General features: G+C 41.4%; 1 protein-coding gene and 1 non-coding gene across 2 annotated transcripts; one reads left to right on the top strand and one right to left on the bottom strand.

The window, feature by feature from the left end:
- Positions 1-163: 163 nt before the first annotated feature.
- On the top strand, positions 164-20,291 carry LOC116411026 (vomeronasal type-2 receptor 26-like). Its single transcript, XM_031902792.1, has 8 exons — positions 164-261; positions 2,085-2,376; positions 13,427-13,651; positions 14,721-14,844; positions 16,722-17,596; positions 19,165-19,299; positions 20,061-20,185; positions 20,276-20,291. Exons 1-8 carry the CDS (start codon positions 164-166, stop codon positions 20,289-20,291), a joined length of 1,890 nt encoding a protein of 629 aa, XP_031758652.1.
- On the bottom strand, positions 3,158-3,243 carry trnay-gua. Its single transcript is given in 2 exon segments — positions 3,158-3,193; positions 3,207-3,243. It is a non-coding gene; the product is annotated as a tRNA-Tyr (tRNA).
- Positions 20,292-24,714: the final 4,423 nt, after the last annotated feature.

The following is a 24,714-nucleotide window of genomic DNA, read 5'->3' as shown; positions in this document are numbered from 1 at the left end:
TGATGACATTATGGGAGAATGTTCTACCAGATGCCCCGTCCCTGCCACTCAAGGAAGCATGTTACTGCTGGCTGTATTACTGTATATAATTCCCGTGGCTTCTGATTCCCATCTCCCCCCCGGCTCTGCTTGTGTCCTCAGGACTCACACATACACATCCGACATGAAACCGGGGGACTGGGTTATTGCTGCTTTGCTGCAGTTGAATGATTACTTTGAGAGTGATTCCAACATGTCTGACTCATGGGTGGTTTGTGTCCCGTAAGTTCATGGCTTTATATTTCAGTTATTAACGTGTTATAAAAATATTAACTTGATTTTAACATCATTAGTTACATATCAATGGTTGGACACCAACCATTCATGCCTCCCTGCACGCAGAAGGGCTTCTGGATCTATTTGGATTCTCTAATGTAGAAAGCAAAATTAAAATAATGGAAATTCAGCTCTTCAAGACAGATTTCAAATTTATTTCAAATTTTTATTTAAAAAGGAAAATATGTGTGAAAAGTTAAAGTCTGCACTTATTTATGTAAAAACTTGGAACTTGAAAACCTAAAATGAAGGGAAACACAACAAAATCACCTACCAAGTCTACAATCCCCAATTCTGACGTCTACGTGAACTTGCCAGCTTTTAGATGCCCCATTTCTTAATTTGAGTTTTTTGCATGTAATAATTCATAAGAATTAGAATTTTGTAAAGACAGATTTGCTTTTTGCTTCAAATCACACGATAAATGTGCATCTTTGTGCCGCCACTAATAGGCACTGCCTGAGAGACATGAGGGGGTGGTTCCTGGGTGAAACGCCATATAAAAAACTACACAGGATATCTGATGCGTAAAATTGGTTTTATATCTTCACTATACAAAGCAGAGACTTCCAACTTGACTCTGTTAAAGGGAACCTGGGGATTGTAGCTGACAGAGGAGAAACATCCCAGACTTTTACCAGGTTTTTACCAGATGGAGGGCTAAGATGTGTTTGCATTTCTGGGGGCCTTCACTTACATAGTACATAGTAAGTTAGGTTGAAAAAAGACATATGTCCATCAAGTTCAACCATAATGCCTATATATAACCTGCCTAACTACTAGTTGATCCAGAGGAAGGCAAAAAACCCATCTGAAGTCTCTCTAATTTGCCTCAAAAGCGTAAAAAATTCCTTCCTGACTCCAAGATGGCAATCGGACCAGTCCCTGGATCAACTTTTACTAAGAGCTATCTCCCATAACCCTGTATTCCCTCACTTGCTAAAAAGCCATCCAAACCCTTCTTGTACCTATTTAATGTATCAGCCGGTACGACTTATTCAGGGGGAGGGAACTTTACAGCTCTCACAGTAACAAACCCTTTCTGATTATTAAGATGGAACCTCATTTCTTCTAATCAGAATGGGCGCCCTTGTGTAAGTTGGAAGGCCCTGCTGGTAAATAAAGCATTAGAGAGATTCCTATATTGTATGGTCCCCATATATATCATATCCCCCTCTTAAGCGCCTCTTCTCCAGTGTAAACAGACCCAACTGGGTCAGTCTTTCTTCATAACTGAGACTTTAAATACCCTTTACCAGCTTAGTTGCTCTTCTCTGGACCCTCTCTAACTCAATCATGTCCCGTTTGAGCACTGGAGACCAGAACTGAACGGCATATTCTAGATGGGGCCTTACCAGCGCTCTTCACTAACAACCAACCTGAAAGTGCGCTCACTAAACTATTGCTGAATGCCAAGGATTTTTGGGGGAATATATTTATTACATAGTCATTATGATGCTTCAAACTTTATCTGATTTTGAGAATGGTCAAAAATAGACTGAAATGTTGACTGTCTGAGGGAGAAAGTGAAAACAGAAAGAGATGGAGACTCCTCAGGCAATAGGTACATTATTCCCTACAGGTAAATTTTTGACAGAAAGCCTCCTGTGTTTTGGTCCATAAATTAATTGGATAAATTTCTACATATTTTCAGCACAGATAAGACACATATTAAATAAGTTAGAAAGACGGATTATGAGAACATGAATTGAAATTATGTTACGAGATTATATATTTTTTTGTTATATTTTTTGTAACTTATTCTTCAGGATATCTTTGCAATATTACCGCCATTACTTGGCCTTCATATTTGCAGTTGAGGAGATAAACAGGAGTTCCTGGATCCTGCCCAATATAACTCTGGGCTACCAGATATTTGACTCCTGTGGTTCTACAACAAAGTCTCTCTCTGGTGCATTGAGTGCAATTTCTGGAAAGCAACAAAATGTTCCCAATTTCAGCTGCTGGGGGAACAGTAAGGTGGTGGGATTTGTGGGAGACTTGTCTGCCGATACAACATACACCATTGCCCAACTTGTAGGAGTCCTTAGTTACCCACAGGTACGTGTTCATTTTTATTATACTGTATGGTTGCAGCAGCACCTGCAGGCTGCTTTGCCTCGTGGCCAGCTTTGTCACTGTCTAGTAATTGGTTGGTGCAGTTCGGGTGTCTTTTTGCTCTACTGGCTCGGTGGAAACAAAGGCTCTAGCAATACAAGGAGGATTAAGTGTGAGCTTTGTGCTCCACCTGCTAATTGTATACACGGTGCCTGCTGTGCTGTAGCTTGAATCTATCACAACCCCTGCTCTGATGGCGGCACCTGATCAAAAGAAGTGCACGCAAGCACCTCCCTTTCCTCTCATTCATTTCCTTTGCACTGAGATTCAATTTCGTGTAGAAATCAAGCAGCCGGCCACCATTTATCCTCAAAATCATTTGACTAAAACCCTCCTTTAACTACTCTAGACAGTGGATTGAAAAGTAGATTCTCGGTTGGTTTGCTGCCTGCCAAAAGGGACTAACAGAGGATGGTTTTGATCCATCGACCTCTGGGTTATGGGCCCAGCACGCTTCCACTGTACCACTCTGCTTCTTGCTGGTTGTTGGCGAGAGGACTCCTCATTAGTTCACTCATAATCACAATGCTTTGCACCTGTCAATGTGTTCCTTCTAAAAACAAAGTTGTTCAGAGGAATACTGTCGTGGTAAATCCCATTTTTTTCATTCAAAACGCATCGGTCAACAAGGCTGCTCCAACAGGATTCTGCCCTGAAATCCAAGTTGTTGGGAAATCACCCCCCTGGCTTGCAGGGAAAACAGCTGGTGCCAACTAGGAAAAAGCCCTTTGAGCTGAAATTGAACCAGCGACCAAAGGATTGCTTGATTAGACCTACAGTCCTCTGCTCTACCAGCTGAGCTATCGAAGGCCGGCAGACCCTTACCTATCTGTGTCTTATTAAAGGGATGGGGGTGGATGGACTTCAAACAGACACCTTTGGAGAGACTGAAGACATAAAGGGTCCTGTTCCCAGGAGTTGCTAAGTCAGAAAGAAGTTCTGCCTCTTCAGGAATGACTTTGTTCCACAAGGGCAAACTGTCCTTCCAACCTGCTGGGGGTTATTGGCGGTAGTAAACTCTGCGGTACAAAGCCCTGTCACCCAGTTCCGCATGCCCATTCACTAGGGCCATAGGCATCTCGTCTGAACAGGGACTTGAACCCACAAATCAAAGGTCTGATGCTCTACCGACTGAGCTATCAAAGCCCTGCTACCCCTGGTAGAGGGGAAGGCGTGTATTTTCCCGTCATTCTTGCTCATTCGTATTTTTGCGCATTACGAGATCAGAGAGCTGGCCCAAACTTGCAATAGTATCCATTATTCGGGAGGAATGGCAATAGCTGAAAAGATGTCATAGTTGGATTATGGATGGGAAAGCAGCAGCATCCAATTATGTCATCAAGCAAGAAATGAATGGCCTTTTGTAAGATTCTTATTTGGTTGTCAGTGAGTAAACTGGTTTGAAAGTCCAGATTCATGTCTGGCAGCAAGAAGCCAAATGTCAGAAGGGGGATTTGAACCCACGCCTCCAGGGGTGACTGTGACCTGAAAGCAGCGCCGTAGACCGCTCGGCCATCCTGACAGCAGAAGGCTGCCTCCCAAATGGCTCCTGTGGTCTGATTCTGTCACAAGTATATCATAACCCAATAGTCAGCTCAGGCTGAGTTGAAGCACAGGGATTATTATTATCAATTTATAGGCAATAAGCAAAACCACTCCAGCCAGGCTTTGGGGGGGGGGGGTGTAGCTCAGTGGGAGAGCACATGCTTTGAATGTATGAGGTCTTGGGGTCAATCCTCAATTGAGGGGCTCTTTAACACCAAATAGACACTTTGTTTTTATGTGCGTGTAACGCGTCAGTCACATAAGCACATGTTGGAGAACACTGCCAGGTGATTGGTACAGAAGACCAAGACCTGCCATAAGTACATAAGCTACATTTAATGTGAGGTAATAGAACTGAGCCTCCTGTTTGTTTGTTTGTTTTGTTGAATGAATCTCCCAACACCTATGATGTAGTGGTAGCTGGAGATGTAGCGAACTGTTAGGCGGCGAACTAATTCGCGCGAACTTCAGGTGTTCGCAAGTTCGGAAGTTCGCGAACTTTTCGCGTATGTTCTCAATTTAGGTTCGCCGCGTTTTTTTTTCAGCTGCATTTTTTCTCGGCCTAAAAATGCCGCACAAGCCACACATGCTGTTTTTCAGCCTAGTACTGGTGTAAGCAAATCCCGTTTCCATGGTGCTAATAGTGGAAATAGCAAAAAACGCCGCGTATTTCCGCTAGGTCTGGCAGCTGCCTTTGCAGTTTTACACAACACTGTGTCAACAAAGTATTTTTCAGAGAAATTTTTGCCCTTGAGGTATTGGTACCTTCCCCTGCTGATTTGTATTGGTACCTCCCCCTGCTTATTGGTATTGGTACCTTCCCCTGCTTATTGGTATTGGTACCTTCCCCTGCTTATTGGTATTGGTACCTTCCCCTGCTTATTGGTATTGGTACCTTCCCCTGCTTATTGGTATTGGTACCTTCCCCTGCTTATTGGTATTGGTACCTTCCCCGGCTTATTGGTATTGGTACCTTCCCCTGCTTATTGGTATTGGTACCTTCCCCTGCTTATTGGTATTGGTACCTTCCCCTGCTTATTGGTATTGGTACCTTCCCCTGCTTATTGGTATTGGTACCTTCCCCTGCTTATTGGTATTGGTACCTTCCCCTGCTTATTGGTATTGGTACCTTCCCCTGCTTAGGCTGTAACTGTTGCTCATCAATTATCAAGGGTAAATCTGTCTGTCATCCATCTAAGGGACATGCAATACCTCTAAATTCATATGCAACACGTAATTAACCCTTTGTAGTTTATCTACTAAAATGCCCATGTGGTTTGGGTTATGTGGTTCAAACTACCAGGGAAGTTAAGCACAGGATACAAGAACATAAAGGTAACATCAGAAATCTCAAGTCACACAGACTGATACACAAGTTTCAAGACACTTTAATGAAAACAAACATTGCCCAGCACAACTTAAATGGTGAGTCTAGAAGAGATTAGTTTAGAACTAAGAGGCGGCGATAGAAAAAATAGACGACTGAAACAGGAAGGCATATGGATTAAAAGGTTAAATACATTAATGCCCGATGGTTTTAAAGATGCCTGGTCACTGAAGCCTTTCCTTTGAGACTACTGACTGTCTTATTCTCTCTCAGGTCTTGATCAGTATCTGGCACCAGCCGCCTTTTAGAAATAAAGATAATGGTAAGGATATGATGGCTGGTGTTTTTAATATATCATTTTTATAGCAAAGGTACCTATTTGGTAGGCATAATGGTTGTGCAGTACCATGGATATTAGTTTTTAACTTTGTATATTTGTATGTAAACATTTTATCCTAAAATCCAAATGGTTTCTACATGGATTTTTTGGTATTTCAAATTGGTATTTACCAATTAATCTTGACTTGTATGGACATTGGATGCTTTGATTGAGTTTTTGGAACTAGAATTGTGGAGCTTCACCTATCAACACAATTGGGGGGTGGATCCTTGGAAAAAGGCTTGAGGGAGTCTGAAACATGTGTGTGTATTCAGAAAAAAGCCTTTTTAAGAAGGAATTCTGCAAGAGGTGCTCTTCTCATTCATATACTCTGTGCTGTTTTGGCTTTCAGATATCCATTTAGAGCAGTGCTGTGCAACTGGCAGCCCGCAGACCCCCTCTGTGTGGCCCCCCCACCTGTCTGGCGTACTCACCTCTATGGCCTTTGATGGCTTACCTTTGTGTAAGCTTTAAATAGTATCAGTACTGAGATGAACTGGCCCCCTGCATGGTTCTCAGATTCAGGCTGTAATCCCTCTGTATTGTTTAAACATGTAATCCCCTGTGTTTTTCATAGGCAGCATAGGGCAGGGAGGGTATGGAACACACAGGCAGCATAGGGCAGGCAGAGTATGGCACACACAGGCAGTATAAGGCAGGCAGAGTATGACACACACAGGCAGCATAGGGCAGGCAGAGTATGGCACACACAGGCAGCATAAGGCAAGCAGAGTATAACACACACAGGCTGCATAGGGCAGGCAGAGTATGGCACACACAGGCAGCATAGGGCAGGCAGAGTATGGCATACACAGGTAGGGCAGACGGAGTATGGCACACACAAGCAACATTGGGCAGGCAGGGTATGACACACACAGGCAGCATAGGGCAGGCAGAGTATGGCACACACAGGCAGCATAGGGCAGGCAGAGTATGGCACACACAGGCAGCATAGGGCAGGCAGAGTATGGCACACATAGGCAGCATAGGGCAGGCAGAGTATGGCACACACAGGCAGCATAGGGCAGGCCGAGTATGGCACACACAGGCAGCATAGGGCAGGATGAGTATGGCACACACAGGCAGCATAGGGCAGGCCGAGTATGGCACACACAGGCAGCATAGGGCAGGATGAGTATGGCACACATAGGCAGCATAAGGGAGGCAGAGTATGGCACACACAGGCAGCATAAGGGAGGCAGAGCGCTGCCTGTGTGTGCCATATTCTGCCTGCCCTATGCTTCCTGTGAGGTGAACCTGGCAGGGGTTTGTTCATTGTTCTGGGAGTTTGTTAGTAGTTGGGAACAGCCATTTAATGGTCCCTAAGGTGTGTAATTATGTTGCTGGGGGTTGCTGTGCTATCCACAGGGGAGGCGGAGGCATATGGATTTAAGGGTGTGTCTTAATATGAAATAATATAATTCTTTCATATATGAAAAACTGTTGATATCCCCGCAGTGAGGACCAAGCATTTGGGTTTTTGCTGCACTACCACCATTGTGATAAAATGGGTGTGGTTTGAAGTGCGTGTGGTTCAAAAAGGGGAGTGGCCAAAACTGGCTTCCATTAGCGGCCCTCCATCATGTATGCTAGAGAAATTCCGGCCCTCTGCACCGCAGAAGTTGGACAGCACTGATTTAGAGGATTGATGCATCTGGTCTGATAGGCTGAGCGCTTGAACAATCCACAATTGTATCCCAACGATTCACTAATTGTATCTGCATGGCTATTGTTATGTTATTTAACTGCTATTTTATATACACTTCCAGCTTTCTAAGGGAAATTTCAGATGAAACAGTTAAACCCTGCACAGGGAATGAGACTCTGAGTGAGGCAGATGTATCAGTGTATGGGAATCACAATTACAGAGTCACTTATAGAGTTTACACTGCAGTCTATGCCCTGGCGCGCACCCTGCACAATCTCTACTCTGCTCAGCCACCGGCCAATCACTGGGGCCGATTGGAGACTCTGAAAAGAAACCTCCAACCCTAACAGTTAGGTGCAGCTTTGAAGCTGTAGATATCAGTGTTTCTTTTGTATATGTAATTCTTAGTAACAGACCAGTCCAGCTACAGTGGTTTAGATCATGGGGTACGTTGGACTCTCTTTCTTAGGATGGGCCTTCGCTATGTGGAAGAGTATGTATGGACTCTCTTTGTAGAAGAGTATGTATGGACTCTCTGTGTAGAAGAGTATGTATGGACTCTCTGTGTAGAAGAGTATGTATGGACTCTCTGTGTAGAAGAGTATGTATGGACTCTCTGTGTAGAAGAGTATGTATGGACTCTCTGTGTAGAAGAGTATGTATGGACTCTCTGTGTAGAAGAGTATGTATGGACTCTCTGTGTAGAAGAGTATGTATGGACTCTCTTTGTAGAGGAGTATGTATGGATAGTTGTTGATTGAGACATAATTAAGGACACCAGAAGCTCTTTGCAGCAAAACTGAACAGAACTGGGTTTATTGCCCAAGGCAATGCAATCCAATGGTTGAAAATACTCACAATTGATACATGTACAGCAATAGACCAGCCATCAGAGCACTCGTGCACCACCATGGGGAGTAGCAGGGCAGCAAAGAATATCCTTAGGGTTTCCACCTTAAGTGGCCCGGATCCCATACAGTTTCACAAAGGCAGCAGAGCCTTGAGGAGACTACTCTTTAAAGGGGTTCTGACATGATATTTATGGGGTACTTTTTATTTCTAAATGGCACTGTTTACATAGCAAATCTGGATCTGACACAAAAATATCAAACCCAACCAGCAGCACACTGAAGTAGTGAAAATCAGTGTTTTTATTGCGCCAAGGACAGGCAACGTTTCAGCTTTACCACCAGCCCTTTATCAGGCCTCAAGGAGGCTTTCCCAGAATGGCTTCCCTGGCAGTGGGATTTCAGCCTGTACCCGACGCTGCAATGTGTGTGAAGTATTTTCTACATTGTGTATAACAGTAATGTAACTTCGGGTACATCCAGAGTACTAAAAAGTTGTAGTGACTGGGGTCCTCATTTACAAGCCATAGCACTGAGTACACTGAAAACATCTTAATTAACCCTTTCACTGCCAGCCATTTTGGACAGTTTTTGAACATTATGCACTTTAGGGGCCTTTCCTCGGTGGGATTTTTAGTTTACCCAGGAAAACATTATATTGTTTTTTTCAGGACAACCTAAGCTTTCAAAATATGGTAGAATTTTTGTGTAATTCCAATTCTGTAACAAGATATAGGCTTCTAAATTTCTAAAAAAATTTAAAAAATCACATTTTCCATAATATAAACACACATACCAGAAACAAAAATTATTTTATGCACAAAAATACAACTGATTTGGAAAGTCCCATGTCTCCTAAATGTGCCAATACCAAATATATATAGTTTTATGAAGATTTCTCACTTGTATAGGTCACAAACTCCCAGCAGTACCTACCAAATTCCCAAAGCACTGCTCCAGAAAGCTGCATACTTTAGATTTCAAGGCCAAAACTTCCACTAACAGAAGGTTTATCCCAGAAAATTACACATTTCTGGAAAGAACAGATTCTGGGTCTCTGTATATCCCCCTCCCTTTCCCCCTCCTTTTTTCCTTTCTGTATCCCCACCCACAAAAACTGAAAAAAATGAAAATAAAGACTTACAAAAAAAAAGAACAGATTCTGGGGAATCCAGAATAGGCACAATTGTCTGTCTGCTCCAAACTATCAGGTCGCAATGCTTTCCTAAAGTTATTGTTTTTTATCAAAATTTGTGAAATTTAAAAAAAAAATCACTTCAAAGCTTCCAGTCTATAGTATCTTATCTCCTATAGGTCATAAAGCAACCAAATAAAACACCCTAAATATGAACGCCAGGGGTCCACTGAACAGTTTATATAGGTTTACCTACGTATGTGGCATGTAGGGGCCCCAATATGAACATACCCCCATATGTACTGTCATTTCTGTCATTTCAGCTCCTGCAAAATCAACACATTTAGATCATTATATGTGGGATAAAGCTAGTAAAAAGTACGCTCACCCCAGAATTTCATATATTTTTGGAAAGTACACATTCCCCTGAATATAAAATGGGTACCCATGTTTTTTGCTCCAAAGTACCAAGCTGCAAAGCTTTTCTAAATGTAGCAATTTTGATGACATTTCCAAAAATCCCCCTCAAACCTTCCAATTTGCAGCATCTTATTTCCCACATAGCATTAGGTACCAAGATAAAACACCCTAAATTTAAACACCAGGGGCCCACTGAACAGTTTGATGCCCAATATGTATAGATTTACCCAAATATGTCAACTCAGCCTGCCAACTCAGCTTTTGCACACAGAGCCCCTGACAGCATATTTTGTGCTGTAACACCCCCTAACTATACAGAAAAACCCAGAAAACCATATAGTTTTGGAAAGTACACATACTGACAAATCCAACAAGGGTAAAGAGTCCTTTCTACACCAAAATACCAATCTGCAAAGCTTTCCTAAAGTTAGAGAATTTTATGACATTTCAGAAAATCGCCTACAAATTATGCAATTTGCCGCATTTATCTCACACAATTTCTTGTGTACAAAGGCAAGTCACCCCAAATAGGAACACCAGAGGCCTACTGAACAGTTTGATGCCCAATATGCATAGATATACCAAAGTCTGTGGTATGTACTGAACCCAAAATGAAAATAGCGCATAAGGATTTCTCGCCTGCCAACTCAGCTTTTGCACACAGAGTCCCCTGTCAGCGTATTATGTGCCGTAACCCCCCCAAACTATACAGAGACCCCCAGAAACCATATATTTTTGGAAAGTACACATTCTGATGAATTCAAAATAGTAAAGGTTTTTTCTACACCAAAGTTACACCTGGCAAAGCTATGCTAAAAAAAGATCAGGAATACTAATACAGGGATAAAAATGCAATAAAACCACAAAAATTGTGCAAATTAGTGAAACGACAAAATAAGTCACATGTCAGTGTAATTAGTGGTCAGAATATTTGATACAATATTCACGCTTCAAAATATACAGTGTGTACATGTGTAAAAATTGTGTGACAGTGTGTAAGTGTGTATATTAGTGTATATAAGTGTGCAAAATGAAAAGAAAAACTGCTAAATTGTGTGCTGTAAGTTTGTGTAAATGTAAGTGAGTGTGTGTAAGTGCAAAAGAAACCCACCTTACCTGTTGTTGGCAGATAAAGCCTTTTACCGCAACAACGTACACTGTACGTTGTTGGCAGTAAAAGGGATAAAAGGGTTAAGGCCACTCTGTCATTTAACCCTTACACTGACCTAGTGTAAAGTACAGGGGACGTTTCCCACAGTGCTAGTTGGTGTGTGTACGTTACTTTTAGAGAATTACCTTTCTCCTGTCTTTAATTTTTTTAACCCAAGATCAGTTATGGCGCCAAGGATCCAGTTTTCAATGACAGAACCCAGTTCCCATCATTCTACAGAACTATCCCCAATGAGGAGGCAGAAATGGATGGGATTGTGCAGATACTGAAGCACTTTGGCTGGAAATGGGTCGGACTCATTGTATCAAGTGATGGCACAGGGTACAGAGCCCGGGAAAGGATAAGTAAGGAACTTGCCAGTAGTGGGGGCTGTTTGGCCTTCACCGCTTTTATTGAGTTTCCTTATGATTTTCCTAAGGAGATTACGAAGACCACTGTGATTGTCATGCTTATTAGCCTGGAAACCAACCTTTTATACTTATCTTCTCTTTATGACCTCCCCCCAAAGTTATGGATCACCTCTTCCTTTATATACAATATTATAATGCTTAATCAACAGAAGACGAAATTCACTTTCAATGGCTCTTTGTCCCTGTTGATCCAGGAAGGAGAGATCCCTGGCTTCAAACAGTTCTTCTATACATTTTCTCCCAACAACTATCCCAACAATGCGCTAATTGCATATACATGGCAATCGTTATTTGTATGCGCTTTCATAGACATTCCCATGTCTGTAACGAAGGAAACCTGCCCAGGGAATGCGACTTTCAGTGAGGCAGATGTATTAGTGTATGGGAATCACCATTACAGAGTCACTTATAGAGTTTACACTGCAGTCTATGCACTGGCGCGCGCCCTGCACAATCTCTACTCGGCTCAGCCACCGGCCAATCACTGGGGCAAGTTAGAAAGTCTGAAAAGAAACATCAAACCCTGGCAGGTAGGTGCCCCTTCCAAGCTGTACATTATATTGTTTGTTTTGTATAGATTTGCTAAACCTACTAACTATTAGATAACAACAATGTATATTTTGTATATTCATTTTAAAAAACAGTGGTTTGTATACATTTACTAAAAGACAGTTACTACATATAGTCATCTGTCATGGTCATCTGAACACATCAGTCGAGTTTTCAACGCCTTTTTGCTAGTAATTCAAAGGGGAAGGTCATTTTAGATTTCATTTTTAGTATTGGAAAAACTTTTTTTGAGACAGTTTGGAATCGGTTCCCTTTATCCAATTAACGAATTGCCTCTGTTCTGATTCTGTCTCTAACTTACCATTAAAATGCTGTTTGGTTGCTGGGGCCAGCAATACATGACAACACAAAGCAGATTGTGTGTTGACATTATTGGATGCAGCACAATAAAAATATCTGATTCATTTCTACAAATTAGAAATAGTGATGGACAAATGTGTCTAGTTTCCCTGAAAAATTCACAAAATACAAGTTTTTTGACACGACCAAAACTTTTTCCTCACTCCAAAAAGTTGTATTTAGTGAGCTTTGTGCCGTTTTGCAAATTTTTCAGCTATTTCATGAATTTTTCAGTGAAACGCTGAAAATTTCACAAAACACATATTTTTTACACAACTGTAATTTTTTTGGTGCCACTGTAAGTTTTTTTGACATGACCAAAACTTTTCCTCACTCCAAAAAGTTGTGTTTTGTGATTTTTTTGGCATTTTGCAAATTTTTCAGCAGTTTCATAAATTTTTCAGCAAAACGCTGAAAATTTCACAAAACGCATTTTTTTTACGCAACGGTAACTTTTATGCACAACTTTGATGCACAACTATTTATTTTGATGCCGTGACTATTCTTTTGACGTGCAACTATTTATTTTGATGCCCACGGCAATTTTTGGACGTGCAGCAAATTTTTTCATCTGTTTAGTGAAACAATCTGCCAATGGCGAAACGCGGAAATTCACTGTGAATCCATGCCTCCATTCGCCCATCACTACTCTTGAATATTTGTATACACCAGTGATCCCCAACCAGTGGCTCAGGGGCAACATGTTGCTCCCCAACCCCTTGGATGTTGCTCTCAGTGCCCCCAAACCAGGGAGTTATTTTTGAATTCCTGACTTGGGGGCAAGTTTTGGTCGAATAAAAACAAGATTTCCTACCAAATAAAGCCCCCTGTAAGCTGATAGGGTGCATAGAGCCCCCTAATAGCCAATCACAGCCCTTATTTGGCTCCTCCATGAACTTTTATGGTGCTTGTGTTGCTCTACAAGTCTTTATACTTTTAACTGTGGCTCATGAGTAAAAAAGGTTGGGGACCCCTGGTATACACCAACACTGTGAAAAATGTTTGAAGTCAGAACCACTCCCTACCTGTCCATCAAATCCAAGTTGTTAATTTGATGGGATAATAAGTAATAAAACAAATTAAATTCCCAGAATTCCTACTGCTTTGCATGCAAATGAGGTGGAGCTCTAGTCACTGGCCGGACTCTCCCCATTACTAATGTGCTTTTTCATTCACAAAGCAAAACTTCTTTCTTTCCCAGATAAACCAGTTTGTGCGCAATGTGACCTTTACCACTTTTCCCAATGACACCCACTCCTTCAACAAATACGGGGACCCGCCGGCACAGTTTAACATCATAAAGTTGCTTTTCTTACCGGGGGATCGTTCTGTTATAACAAAAGTTGGGAACTTTAATGTATCAGACCACGGCACACAATTTTATATCAATAACAGCGCTGACTTGTGGGGCCCACACTTTAACATGGTAAGGGTAAAAGTTACTACATGGCAGTATTAAAGGAACAGCAACACCAAAATAATAAGTGCTTTAAAGAAAAAAAAATATATAATATCCTGATTCCCTACACTGGTACAACTACTATACTACTATACAATACTATACTATACTATACTACTATACTATACTATACTATACTATACTATACTACTATACTATTCAATACTACTATACTATACAATACTACTATACTATACTATACTACTATACTATACAATACTACTATACTATACTATGCAATACTACTATACTATACTATATTATACTACTATACTATACTATACTACTATGCTGGTTTATATAAATAAGCTTCTGTGTATCCAAGGGAGCAGCCATTTAGTATGAAACAGGAAAGGCCCAGGTTACCCAGCAGATAAGCTCTGTAACTCTATATACTCCAGTACAACTAAAATACAATGGCTTTGACTTCATTCCTATTCACTCCTGTTGAACTTTGGCCTAGCATTCCAGTGGTACTTAGGAATTGTTTTACAGTAATTGCCAAGTATTTAACCAGTGTGGCAATAATCCACCTTGGACTTTTGGTGTGATTTTCCCCGTATGGGCCTGGGGGAGTGTTAGGTGGTTTGGGTATATGGTTAGGGATGACTGTAGCCTGGACACTGCCCTGATCATCATTAAATGCACAACACTTTGCACTTGGCATCACAATTGTAAATGAGCCCTATAGTTATTTTATTTTAAGATGATAGAAACACAGTATAAATTCATCCTTTCCAAAACACTTCATTGCAGGTCTTTGCAGCCAACTTATTTAGCCATCTTTTAACTTTTGTCTATATAAAGCCACACCCATGTCCTTTGGTTTACTGAATTTCCTGTTTTAAAAAAAAAGTAATTATCATGTTTACATTCATATTTTATGTAATTTTCCATGTGGATCATATCCCCATTAACGATACGGAAGTGACAAATGTAAAACAGCTTTCATTTCCTGAACAGAGATTTTGTATACTCAGCATGTTGTATATGTTCTGATCCATGACTTGCTGTGTCTTTGTATATTACAATACAGACACCTCAGTCTCTCTGCAATGAACCTTGTGCCCCGGGATATAGAAAGTCTAAAATAGAAGGGGCGCCATCTTGTTGTCATGACTGTGTCCCATGTATCGATGGGGAAATGTCCAACACATCAGGTAGGAGACAAATCTGGATGCTGAAGATGACAAATCATTAAGGAGTAGAAATACTGACCATCAGGGAGTGCAAATTGTCTTTATTGAGGGTAGACATCTCTAAAAGGCATGGGTAGCTACAAAATAAAAGTAGTTCTGTGTGTAATACAGACTCATTGCTCTAGGGTGAAGCTGAGATGCCCAGAAGGAGGCAAAGTTATGGCACAATAAACATGGCTACTTGATTAGCAATTTGAGTACTGAAAGCTAAACATTTTTGGGGGTGCAAAAAACATGAGAACTAAGTAGATTTATGTAAATTGGTGCTTGAAGTAGAAATTTGGAGTATTTAAAGTGGAATATTTTTTAGAAACAATTTAAAAGTTAATTCAAGTTAGCTGGGGCAGCGGAAACTTTCATCAGGTACAAGGAAGCAAATAAATCAGCAAAAAAGCTATCAAGCAAGCTAAAATAGAAATGGAAAGGGATATTGCAGCTAGGAGTAAAAAGAATCCAAAATTATTTTTTAATTATGTGAATAGTAAAATAATGAAGCAAGAAGGGGTGGGAACCTTATTATCACGGGGGGGTACGTTGGTTGATGAGAACGGGGAAAAAGCTGAAATTTTGAACTCTTATTTTTCATCTGTCTATACATCTGAGGAGCCAGATAATGAAGGCTTCCCTTGTAATATACCCAGTTCTAGTAATTTAGCTACTGGCGCGTGGGTCACTCGGGAGGAAATTCAAGAGACTTGAACATGTAAAGGTAAACAAAGGTCCAAGGCCGGATGGGATTCATCCCAGGGTATTAAATGAGCTGAGCGCTGTGATTGCCAAACCTCTTCACTTAATTTTTCAGGATTCGTTGGGGCCTGGCATGGTGCCGAGAGACTGGCGGATTGCTAATGTGGTGCCGTTATTTAAAAAGTGATCCCGTTCTCAGCCTGTAAACTATAGGCCTGTTAGTCTGACATCAGTAGTAGGAAAACTTTTGGAAGGGGTAATAACGCATAGGATAGTTGAATACATTGCAGTTCACAATACTATTAGTTTGTGCCACATGGTTTTATGCGTAACAGATCTTGCCAGACTAATTTAGTCGCCTTTTATGAGGAGGTGAGTAGGAACCTCGATGCTGGAATGGCAGTTGATGTCATCTACTTGCTAAAGCGTTTGATACAGTACCTCACAGAGTGGGTGGGGGGGGGCAGCACATCTCATTCAAATGCACTGAAGGTGCATTATGCAATGGTGCCCTGTACTTAGCATCTGTTTGTGGAAAGACCAGAGTTGTATTACACCCACAAATGCTGCACAAGAAAATTTAATTTGATATTTTCATTTTGATGGTGCATACAGTATATGGAGCCCTCAGGTTTTGATCAGTAGCCACCATGGATATTGGTCAGGAATCAGGTTTGAACATTTCAAATGTGAAAGCATCATTTCTGTTTTTTTGTTGCTGTTTGAATATGTTTTGGGGAATCTTAAAAAGTCCTGTGGAAGACCCTGCTGTGAGTAAATTAAAAGGTACTTTGGAGTGAGCCCCAAAACCATAGAGAATTGGTCACATAATGACATAATTAAAGCAAAGGGAAAACATTCAGCATGATATGGTGGCATTGTGGCTCAAGCATATATAAAAACAACAACTAGAATAAAATAATAAATCAGTGTAACCTGGTTGCAAGTCTTGTCTTGCTTTTCGTAGATTTATATTTATATCTGGCTTTGCCCAGCCTTTGGCTGCTTACAGGAACATTACTCTAACTCCGAAAGCAAACATGAAAAGAAAATTGAAAGAAAGAATCATTTGTTTCTTGGTAAATGTAATTTAAAGTTTTGAGATTTGTATTGAAATATAAAATATATGTCTAAACTTATGTTATTTTCAGATTCTTCAACTTGCTTCAGATGCCCTGGGTATGAAATGTCCAATAAACAGAGAACTGCTTGTGTTCCCAAAATGATAAACTACCTTTCCTATGAGGAGACTCTGGGGGCCAGTTTGGCTTCCATTGCCTTGGTGCTCTTCCTCACAACTTCTGCAGTACAGGGAGTTTTTGTGAAATATTGGGAGACTCCTATAGTGAGAGCCAATAACCAACATCTCAGCTGTCTCCTCCTCATCTCTCTCATGTTGTGTTTCCTCTGCACTTTATTATTCATTGGGCGCCCAACTCAGATATGTTGTCTCCTCCGACAAGTAACATTTGGGATTGTATTTACTATTTCTGTTTCTTCTGTGTTGGCTAAAACTCTCACAGTTATTATTGCCTTCAATGCCACAAAGCCTGGGAGCAAGCTGAAGAAGTGCATCGGCTCTCAAGTGCCTATTGTATTTGTAACTATATGCTCTTTGGGCAAAATTGGAATCTGTATAGTCTGGATGGCTTTTGATCCCCCATTTCTGAAAGCTGATATGTTTTCTGAGAGGAACACCATTATTTTACAGTGCAATGAGGGATCTGTTACTTTCTTCTTCTGTATAATTGGATATATAGGAACGTTGGCCCTACTGAGTTTCATTGTTGCATTTCTAGCCAAGGATTTCCCTGACCGATTTAATGAGGCTAAAAACATCACTTTCAGTATGTTGGGGTTCTGTAGCGTGTGGGGGGCATTTGTCCCTGCATACCTGAGCAGTAAGGGCAGTAGAATGGTGGCAGTTGAGATATTTGCCATCTTATCCTCCAGTGCTGGGTTATTGGGCTGTATATTTGCCCCTAAGTGTTACATTATATTTCTCAGGCCTGAACTGAACACAAAAGTAACTGCTTGCCAAATTCACTAAGCTTGTTGCTTTAAAAAAAAAATTTAATAGTTTTAAGTTAAAACCGTTCTACTATTCATTTTAAATCAAATTATGTCTACATTCAAATCAAATGTTTACAATCTCCCCAGAGCCAGTGGATAAATTGGTATTATAAATAATTAAAACGTTTGGGTCATGATTTAAATAACTAAAAAATCAATAAAATATGAATTAAACCCAATAGGATTATTTTGCATTCAGTAAGGATTTATATTATGTCTTAGTTGGGATCAAGTACAGGTACTGTTTTATTATTACAGAGAAAAGGGAATCATTTAACCATGAAATAAACCCAATAGGGCTGTTCTGCCCCCAATAAGGGGTAATTATATCTTAGTTGGGATCAAGTACAGGTACTGTTTTATTATTACAGAGAAAAGGGAATCATTTAACCATTAAATAAACCCAATAGGGCTGTTCTGCCCCCAATAAGGGGTAATTATATCTTAGTTGGGATCAAGTACAGGTACTGTTTTATTATTACAGAGAAAAGGGAATCATTTAACCATGAAATAAACCCAACAGGGCTGTTCTGCCCCAATAAGGGGTAATTATATCTTAGTTGGGATCAAGTACAGGTACTGTTTTATTATTACAGAGAAAAGGGAATCATTTAACCATAAATAAACCCAATAGGGCTGTTCTGCCCCCAATAAGGGGTAATTATATCTTAGTTGGGATCAAGTACAGGTACTGTTTTATTATTACAGAGAAAAGGGAATCATTTAACCATGAAATAAACCCAATAGGGTTGTTCTGCCCCCAATAAGGGGTAATTATATCTTAGTTGGGATCAAGTACAGGTACTGTTTTATTATTACAGAGAAAAGGGAATCATTTAACCATGAAATAAACCCAATAGGGCTGTTCTGCCCCAATAAGGGGTAATTATATCTTAGTTGGGATCAAGTACAGGTACTGTTTTATTTTTACAGAGAAAAAGGAAATCAATTTTAAAAATCTGAATTATTTGATTAAAATGGTGTCTATGGGAGACAGGCTTTCCGTAAATCGGAGCTTTCTGGATATCGGGTTTCCGGATAAGGGATCCTTTACCTGTACTATGTTTACAGAAAATAAAGCATACATATACATGTTTAGCAAAATACAAAGTTATGCATGTAAGAAAAAGATAAACGGGTCGGCTTTCGCATCTTTTGAAAGAGTTGGTAACATTATGTGGTACAAGGTTGATAATGTATTTATTTGAGATGCACCATGGTATTCCCTCTTGGGAGTGATTTATACTTAGTTTCCCCTTTTTTACTTTTGATTTTATTTTGCCCTTTTCCTCAAGACCTTAAGGCCCATCTAAGGGAATGGCCACGTCAAGGGTTTCCTTATTGTTTCTATCGGTCTTGGCCCTGTAATTCAGCATAGTAAGCCTTCCCCATAAACCAGTCCTCTGCTACCATCAAGGAAGTGCCATGAGATAGGGCTGGTAAAGATGATTTACTTTTTATGATTGAATTGTGGTTACTAGAATAATTTGTATATTTGATCCCTTATTAATCCCATTTAAGATTGCACAGTGGATTTTCCCTCCAAAGAAACCATTTGTGAGAAAAAAAGTTGGAGAATTTTATGCGTCTGAAAGTGATGAGAATGATTTCTATATCATTAACAGCTCAGAGCTGTGGACTCCCTACTTCTCAAAGGTAGGAGGGAAAAAATGAGATTTTCTATTATTTAAGTATTTGAAGCACAATGACACATAAAAGCAAGTGCTAATAATTCAGGGGATGGGATTGAGAGAATGATTTACATGAACATTAGTGATGGACTATTCTTGCGACAATTTTTGGATGCGTGGCAAATTTTTCCTCAGCTAATTTTTTCATCCGTTTCGCAAAACAATCCGCCAATGGCGAAACGTGGAAATTCGCCGTGAATCCATGCCTGCTACTGCTAATGCAGCTATTGCACAATTTTTTTGACTCACGCAACTTTTTTTTTTACACGATCTTGACTTTTTTGACACAACCAACAATGTATTTGGCATAGCTGCAAAGTTTTTTGATGCAACGTGATTTCTCCTCACTCTGCAATTTTGTTTGCAGCAAATTTTTGCACCCATTGTGTAAAAAAAAAACCTGCTAATGGCAAAATGCGGAATTTCACAGTGAAACCATGACTGGCAAAAAATGTTGATCATCACTACCTATGACAACTCCCATTGACTTCTATAGAAACTCGCAAGCTTTTAGATGGTGAATTTTTACATTTGAATTTGTGGGGTCTTTGCCCTTAATAAATACCAGACATTCGAGTTTTCAAAACCATAACTGGAATTTGAGTTTTTTAAGTGCAAAAAAACTCAAATCGAGAAACTTGACCTTTGATACATCACCCCCTTTACTGTTCTTGAACAAGGAACATTGAATCTTTTGTAAAATCAATGTTTTTTTCTTTCATTTAGTTTCCCCAGTCCCTGTGCAATGAGCCGTGCCCTCCGGGGTACAGGAAGTCCAAAATACAAGGGGCACAATCTTGTTGCCATGACTGTGTCCGGTGTTTAGAGGGGGGAAATGTCCAACACAACAGGTACAAAATATTTTGTTGCATTTATGAAAAATAACAGAAGTAAATAAACATAAATGTTCATTATTAGTGATGTGGAAATGTTTTCACCAGGTGTGGCTTGCTGTGAAATTTCACATATTGTCGTTTTGTCAAAAATTCACTGGATGAGGAAAAAGTCATAGTTTCACCTAAAAAGTTGCATAAAAAAAGTCACCCACACAAAAAAGCCTTATGGTAGCTGTGCTTGGCGAATGTTTTGCCATTTGACAAATTTTCTGATGAAGGGAAATGGGACAGAGTTGCTCATCATTAGGAATGCACCGAATCCCGGCATTTTTTAAGGATTCGGTTTTGGACAAATCCTAATTAGCATATGCTAATTAGATTTCCGAAAGGGTTAAATGGGCAGTGAAGATGTTTTTTAACCCCTTCAGATCCTAATCAGCATTTGCTAATTAGGATTCAGTTCGGGATTCGGCTGAATCCTGCTAGGTGGGTTTGGGGGTTCGGCCAAAACCAAAAAAGTTGGTTGGGTGCATCCCTACTCATCACTATTTGTTGTCCCACTAATTTCCGCCTAAATAACATTTTGGGAAATACATTTTTTTCTTAATTTACAAAAAAGGATTCAGCATTGTCAGGATCAAGGAAGAAGTGTTGTTGGAAGAACTCGTAGAGGAAGGACCTCTCCTACACCTCCCACTAAGGAACACAGCCGCTGGAGCTGGAGACAGGACTGGACCAAGTGGAGGAGTGGCAGGAGTGCTGAACCAGGCGTCAGAGCAGAATCGGGAGACAAACGGATAGTCGGGCAGGCAGGAGGTCGGTACAGGCAGCAGGATTCGTAGTCAAGGGAAAGCCGGATCAAAAACAAGTCTTTCAGAAGGATAACAACTCTCAGTGTCTTCCAAGGTGAAAAAGATCACTTTGCAGTGATCCTAGGCCTCTGGCGTCTTTTAAAGCGCAAGGCGCATGCGCCAGGACGCACGCCGGCGTCATTGCGCGCCCCCTTGTGGCCAGGCGGGCGGCCGCGTTGTTGCCATTGGGCCTTACATTGCCCCCTCCCAAGGCGCGGCCTCCGGACGTGCACCGGAGCAGGTTTGCCAGGAAACTTTTTATGGAAGGATTGAATCAAGCGAGGAGCGTGGATATTGGTCACGGATTCCCAGGAATTATCCTCAGGCGAATAGCCTTTCCATTGGACCAGGTATTGTAAACGTCCTCTACGGAATCTGGAGTCAAGGATAGCCTGGACCTCGAATTCCTCCGCACCTTGCACAGTTACCGGTTCTGGAGGTACCTCAGTACGACCTGGAAATGGGTTTCTTACCACTTCCTTTAACAGAGAGACGTGAAAGACAGGATGAACCCGAAGATTAGTAGGCAGTCCCAATTTAAAAGCCACAGGATTGATCTGTTCGATAATGGGGAAGGGCCCCATAAATCTTTGACCTAGCTTCTTAGATGGACACGAAAGCTTAAGATTACGGGTGGACAACCAGACGAGGTCACCGACCTTAAATCCGGGATTTTTCCTTCGTTTCTTGTCAGCCAGTCTTTTATAATTAAGTTGTGCTTCTTGTATAGTTTGCTGAAGAAACTTGAAATTATGGTTTAAAAATTGAAGCCTGTCTTGAGCTGCGGGAACCGAGACTTCTGATAGCCCCGGCAAGGAAGTAAGGTGAAAGCCATAATTGGAGAAAAAGGGAGTCTGTTTAGAGGAGGAATGTACAGCATTATTATAAGAAAACTCTGCTAAAGGCAAGAGCATAGACCAATCCTCTTGAGAGTAGGAGGAGAAACATCTTATATACTGCTCCAAAGTCTGGTTGGTACGCTCGGTTTGTCCGTTCGTCTGTGGATGGAAAGCAGAGGACAGGGCGAGCTGAATATGAAGCCCCTTGCACAGTGATCTCCAAAAACGTGAAGTAAACTGAGATCCTCTGTCAGAAACTACCACTTTGGGTAGGCCATGAAGTCGAAAAATCTCCTTGATGAATACTTCCGCCGTAATAGCAGCAGATGGTAGACCAGACAAAGGTATAAAATGAGCCATCTTAGTAAGTCCGTCAACCACTACCAGGATTGTGTTAAAACCAGCAGACTTAGGAAGATCCACAATGAAATCAATAGAGATCCTCTCCCAAGGTTTCTCAGGGACCAGAAGGGGCTGCAGCAGGCCCATCGGGCGTGAGTGCGTATCTTTGAACCGGGCACACGTTTGACAAGAAGTGACATATTTAACACAGTCCCTTGTCATGCCAGGCCAAAAAAAATGTCTCTTAGCCAGTGCCTGTGTTTTGCGAACCCCCAAATGGCCAGACACAGGATGGTCATGAACAAACCTGAGTGCCTCAAGTCGTAAAGCTTCGGGAACAAAAATCTTATTATGAGCTATGAGGTAATTGTCTTGGCGAATAACATTTACTGGCGGGTTGGTGATAGATTCGGAAGCACGTTGGATCTTGTAGAGCAACTCAGACTGAAGGAGGAGAAAATTGGAGGCCTGAAGGATCGTACTGGGCGGGTCAGTTTCAGAGGCGGAAAACAAGCGGGATAAGGCGTCTGCTTTCCCGTTCTTGGAGCCAGGCCTGAAAATCACATGAAAGTTGAATCTGGAAAAGAAGAGTGCCCATCTGGCTTGGCGAGGTCGAAGTCTCCTTGCAGAGCGTAAATACTACAGATTCTTATGGTCGGAGAACACTAAAATAGGATGAGCGGCCCCCTCCAGAAGATGTCGCCATTCCTGGAAAGCAGATTTAATAGCGAGTAATTCTCTATCCCCCACATCATAATTCTGTTCGGAAGAGGAAAGTTTCTTAGAGAAAAAGGCAACAGGGTGGAGCAAACCTTGAACTTCATTTCTTTGTGACAACACAACCCCGATGGCATATTCAGAAGCGTCCACTTCTAGAACAAATGGACGAGTAGGATCTGGATGCTTCAAAATAGGTGCTGACGTAAAGCGATTCTTGAGATCGGAAAAAGCTTGTTGAGCTTCAGGAGTCCAACAAAATTTCTTTAGTGAACTGGTAAGGGCGGTAATAGGAGCAATAGTCTTGGAAAAGTCCTTGATGAATTTTCGATAAAAATTGGCAAAACCAACAAATCTCTGCACTGCCTTGCGATTATTTGGAACAGGCCAGTCTAACACAGCAGAGACTTTACGAGAGTCCATAGACATTCCCTCTGGGGAAATGACAAAACCAAGGAACTCTATTGTCGACTTCTCGAATTCACATTTCTCTAGCTTGGCGAACAGTTTGTGAGTGCGTAAGCGTGAAAAAACCTGTTTAACATGAAGACGATGTTCTTCCAAGGAGGAGGAAAAAATTAGAATATCATCTAGATATACGATCACAAAAAGGTCCAGAAAGTCCCTAAAAATGTCATTTACAAAGTGTTGGAAGTTTGCAGGCGCGTTACAAAGGCCAAAGGGCATGACCAAATATTCAAAGTGCCCATAGCGAGTACGAAACGCTGTCTTCCATTCGTCCCCTTGCCGAATGCCCCCCGAAGGTCTAGCTTCGTAAAGACACGCGCCGAGCGTAGTCTTAGGAAGAGTTCTGATATGAGGGGCAAGGGGTACCGATTCTTAATGGTAACTTTGTTCAGCTCTCGGTAGTCAATACAGGGACGTAGGGACTGATCCTTCTTCTCAACAAAGAAAATACCTGCGCCAGCGGGAGAAGTAGATGGACGAATAAATCCTTTCTGGAGGTTTTCCTCAATATAGTCTTTAAGAACAGTAAGTTCAGGTTCAGAAAGAGGGTAAATTCGCCCAAAAGGGATAGCTGCTCCAGGGAAAAGATCTATAGGGCAGTCATAAACCCAATGAGGAGGTAGTACATCAGCCCCTCTTTCATCAAAAACATCTAGAAATCCATGGTAAGGCTTTGGGATGAACTTAAGTCGGGGATCAGGGGAGAGAACCAGCAGTTTCTTCAGGGTCACCCCATGACGGGAGCTTCGGTCAGAAGGAAATGTCAATTGCTTGGTATCCCAATCGATGAGAGGATTATGTGCCCTCAACCATGGAAACCCCAAAATAAGAGGATACAGAGGAGAAGTAACCACGTCAAACGAGAGGTTTTCACTATGCTGTTGAATCTTTATTAACAGAGCAAGGGTTTCGAAAAGAACTGGACCAGAAGAAATATCAGACCCATCGGCCAACTTCACCATCAGTGGGCAGGATCTTGGTTTCAAAGGAACATCATGGGAGCGGGCGAAGTTTCGATCAATGAAGCAACCGCACGCCCCGGAGTCAATCAGTACTGGGACTTGGAGCGTCTTTCCGGGCCACTGTAAAACAGCAATAACAGACATGAGTGAAAGTCCATTGACAGCTCCAGCACTAAGAAGAACGGGTGCTGACCCCTTACTTGTCGGTCGCACAGGGCAGTTACGAAGGAGATGGCCAGAACCCCCACAGTAGAGACACAGATTCAAACGACGTCTGCGTAGCCTTTCTTCAGGAGTCAATGGGGAACGGATGAGGCCAATCTGCATCGGTTCGGATTCCCCAAAGGACGAAGAAGCGGAGGCGG

This window comes from Xenopus tropicalis, chromosome 5 (assembly GCF_000004195.4).
Source record: "Xenopus tropicalis strain Nigerian chromosome 5, UCB_Xtro_10.0, whole genome shotgun sequence".
NCBI lineage: Eukaryota > Metazoa > Chordata > Amphibia > Anura > Pipidae > Xenopus > Xenopus tropicalis.
This window is presented reverse-complemented; position numbering and strand designations above follow the sequence as displayed.

Excerpts from the sequence above, each read along its gene's own strand:
- LOC116411026 (XM_031902792.1), top strand. The coding sequence starts at position 164 with ATGAAACCGGGGGACTGGGTTATTGCTGCTTTGCTGCAGTTGAATGAT. Across the intron at positions 262-2,084 it reads TCATGGGTGGTTTGTGTCCC|GATATCTTTGCAATATTACC; the intron begins GTAAGTTCATGG and ends CTTATTCTTCAG. Across the intron at positions 13,652-14,720 it reads GGGGCCCACACTTTAACATG|ACACCTCAGTCTCTCTGCAA; the intron begins GTAAGGGTAAAA and ends ATTACAATACAG.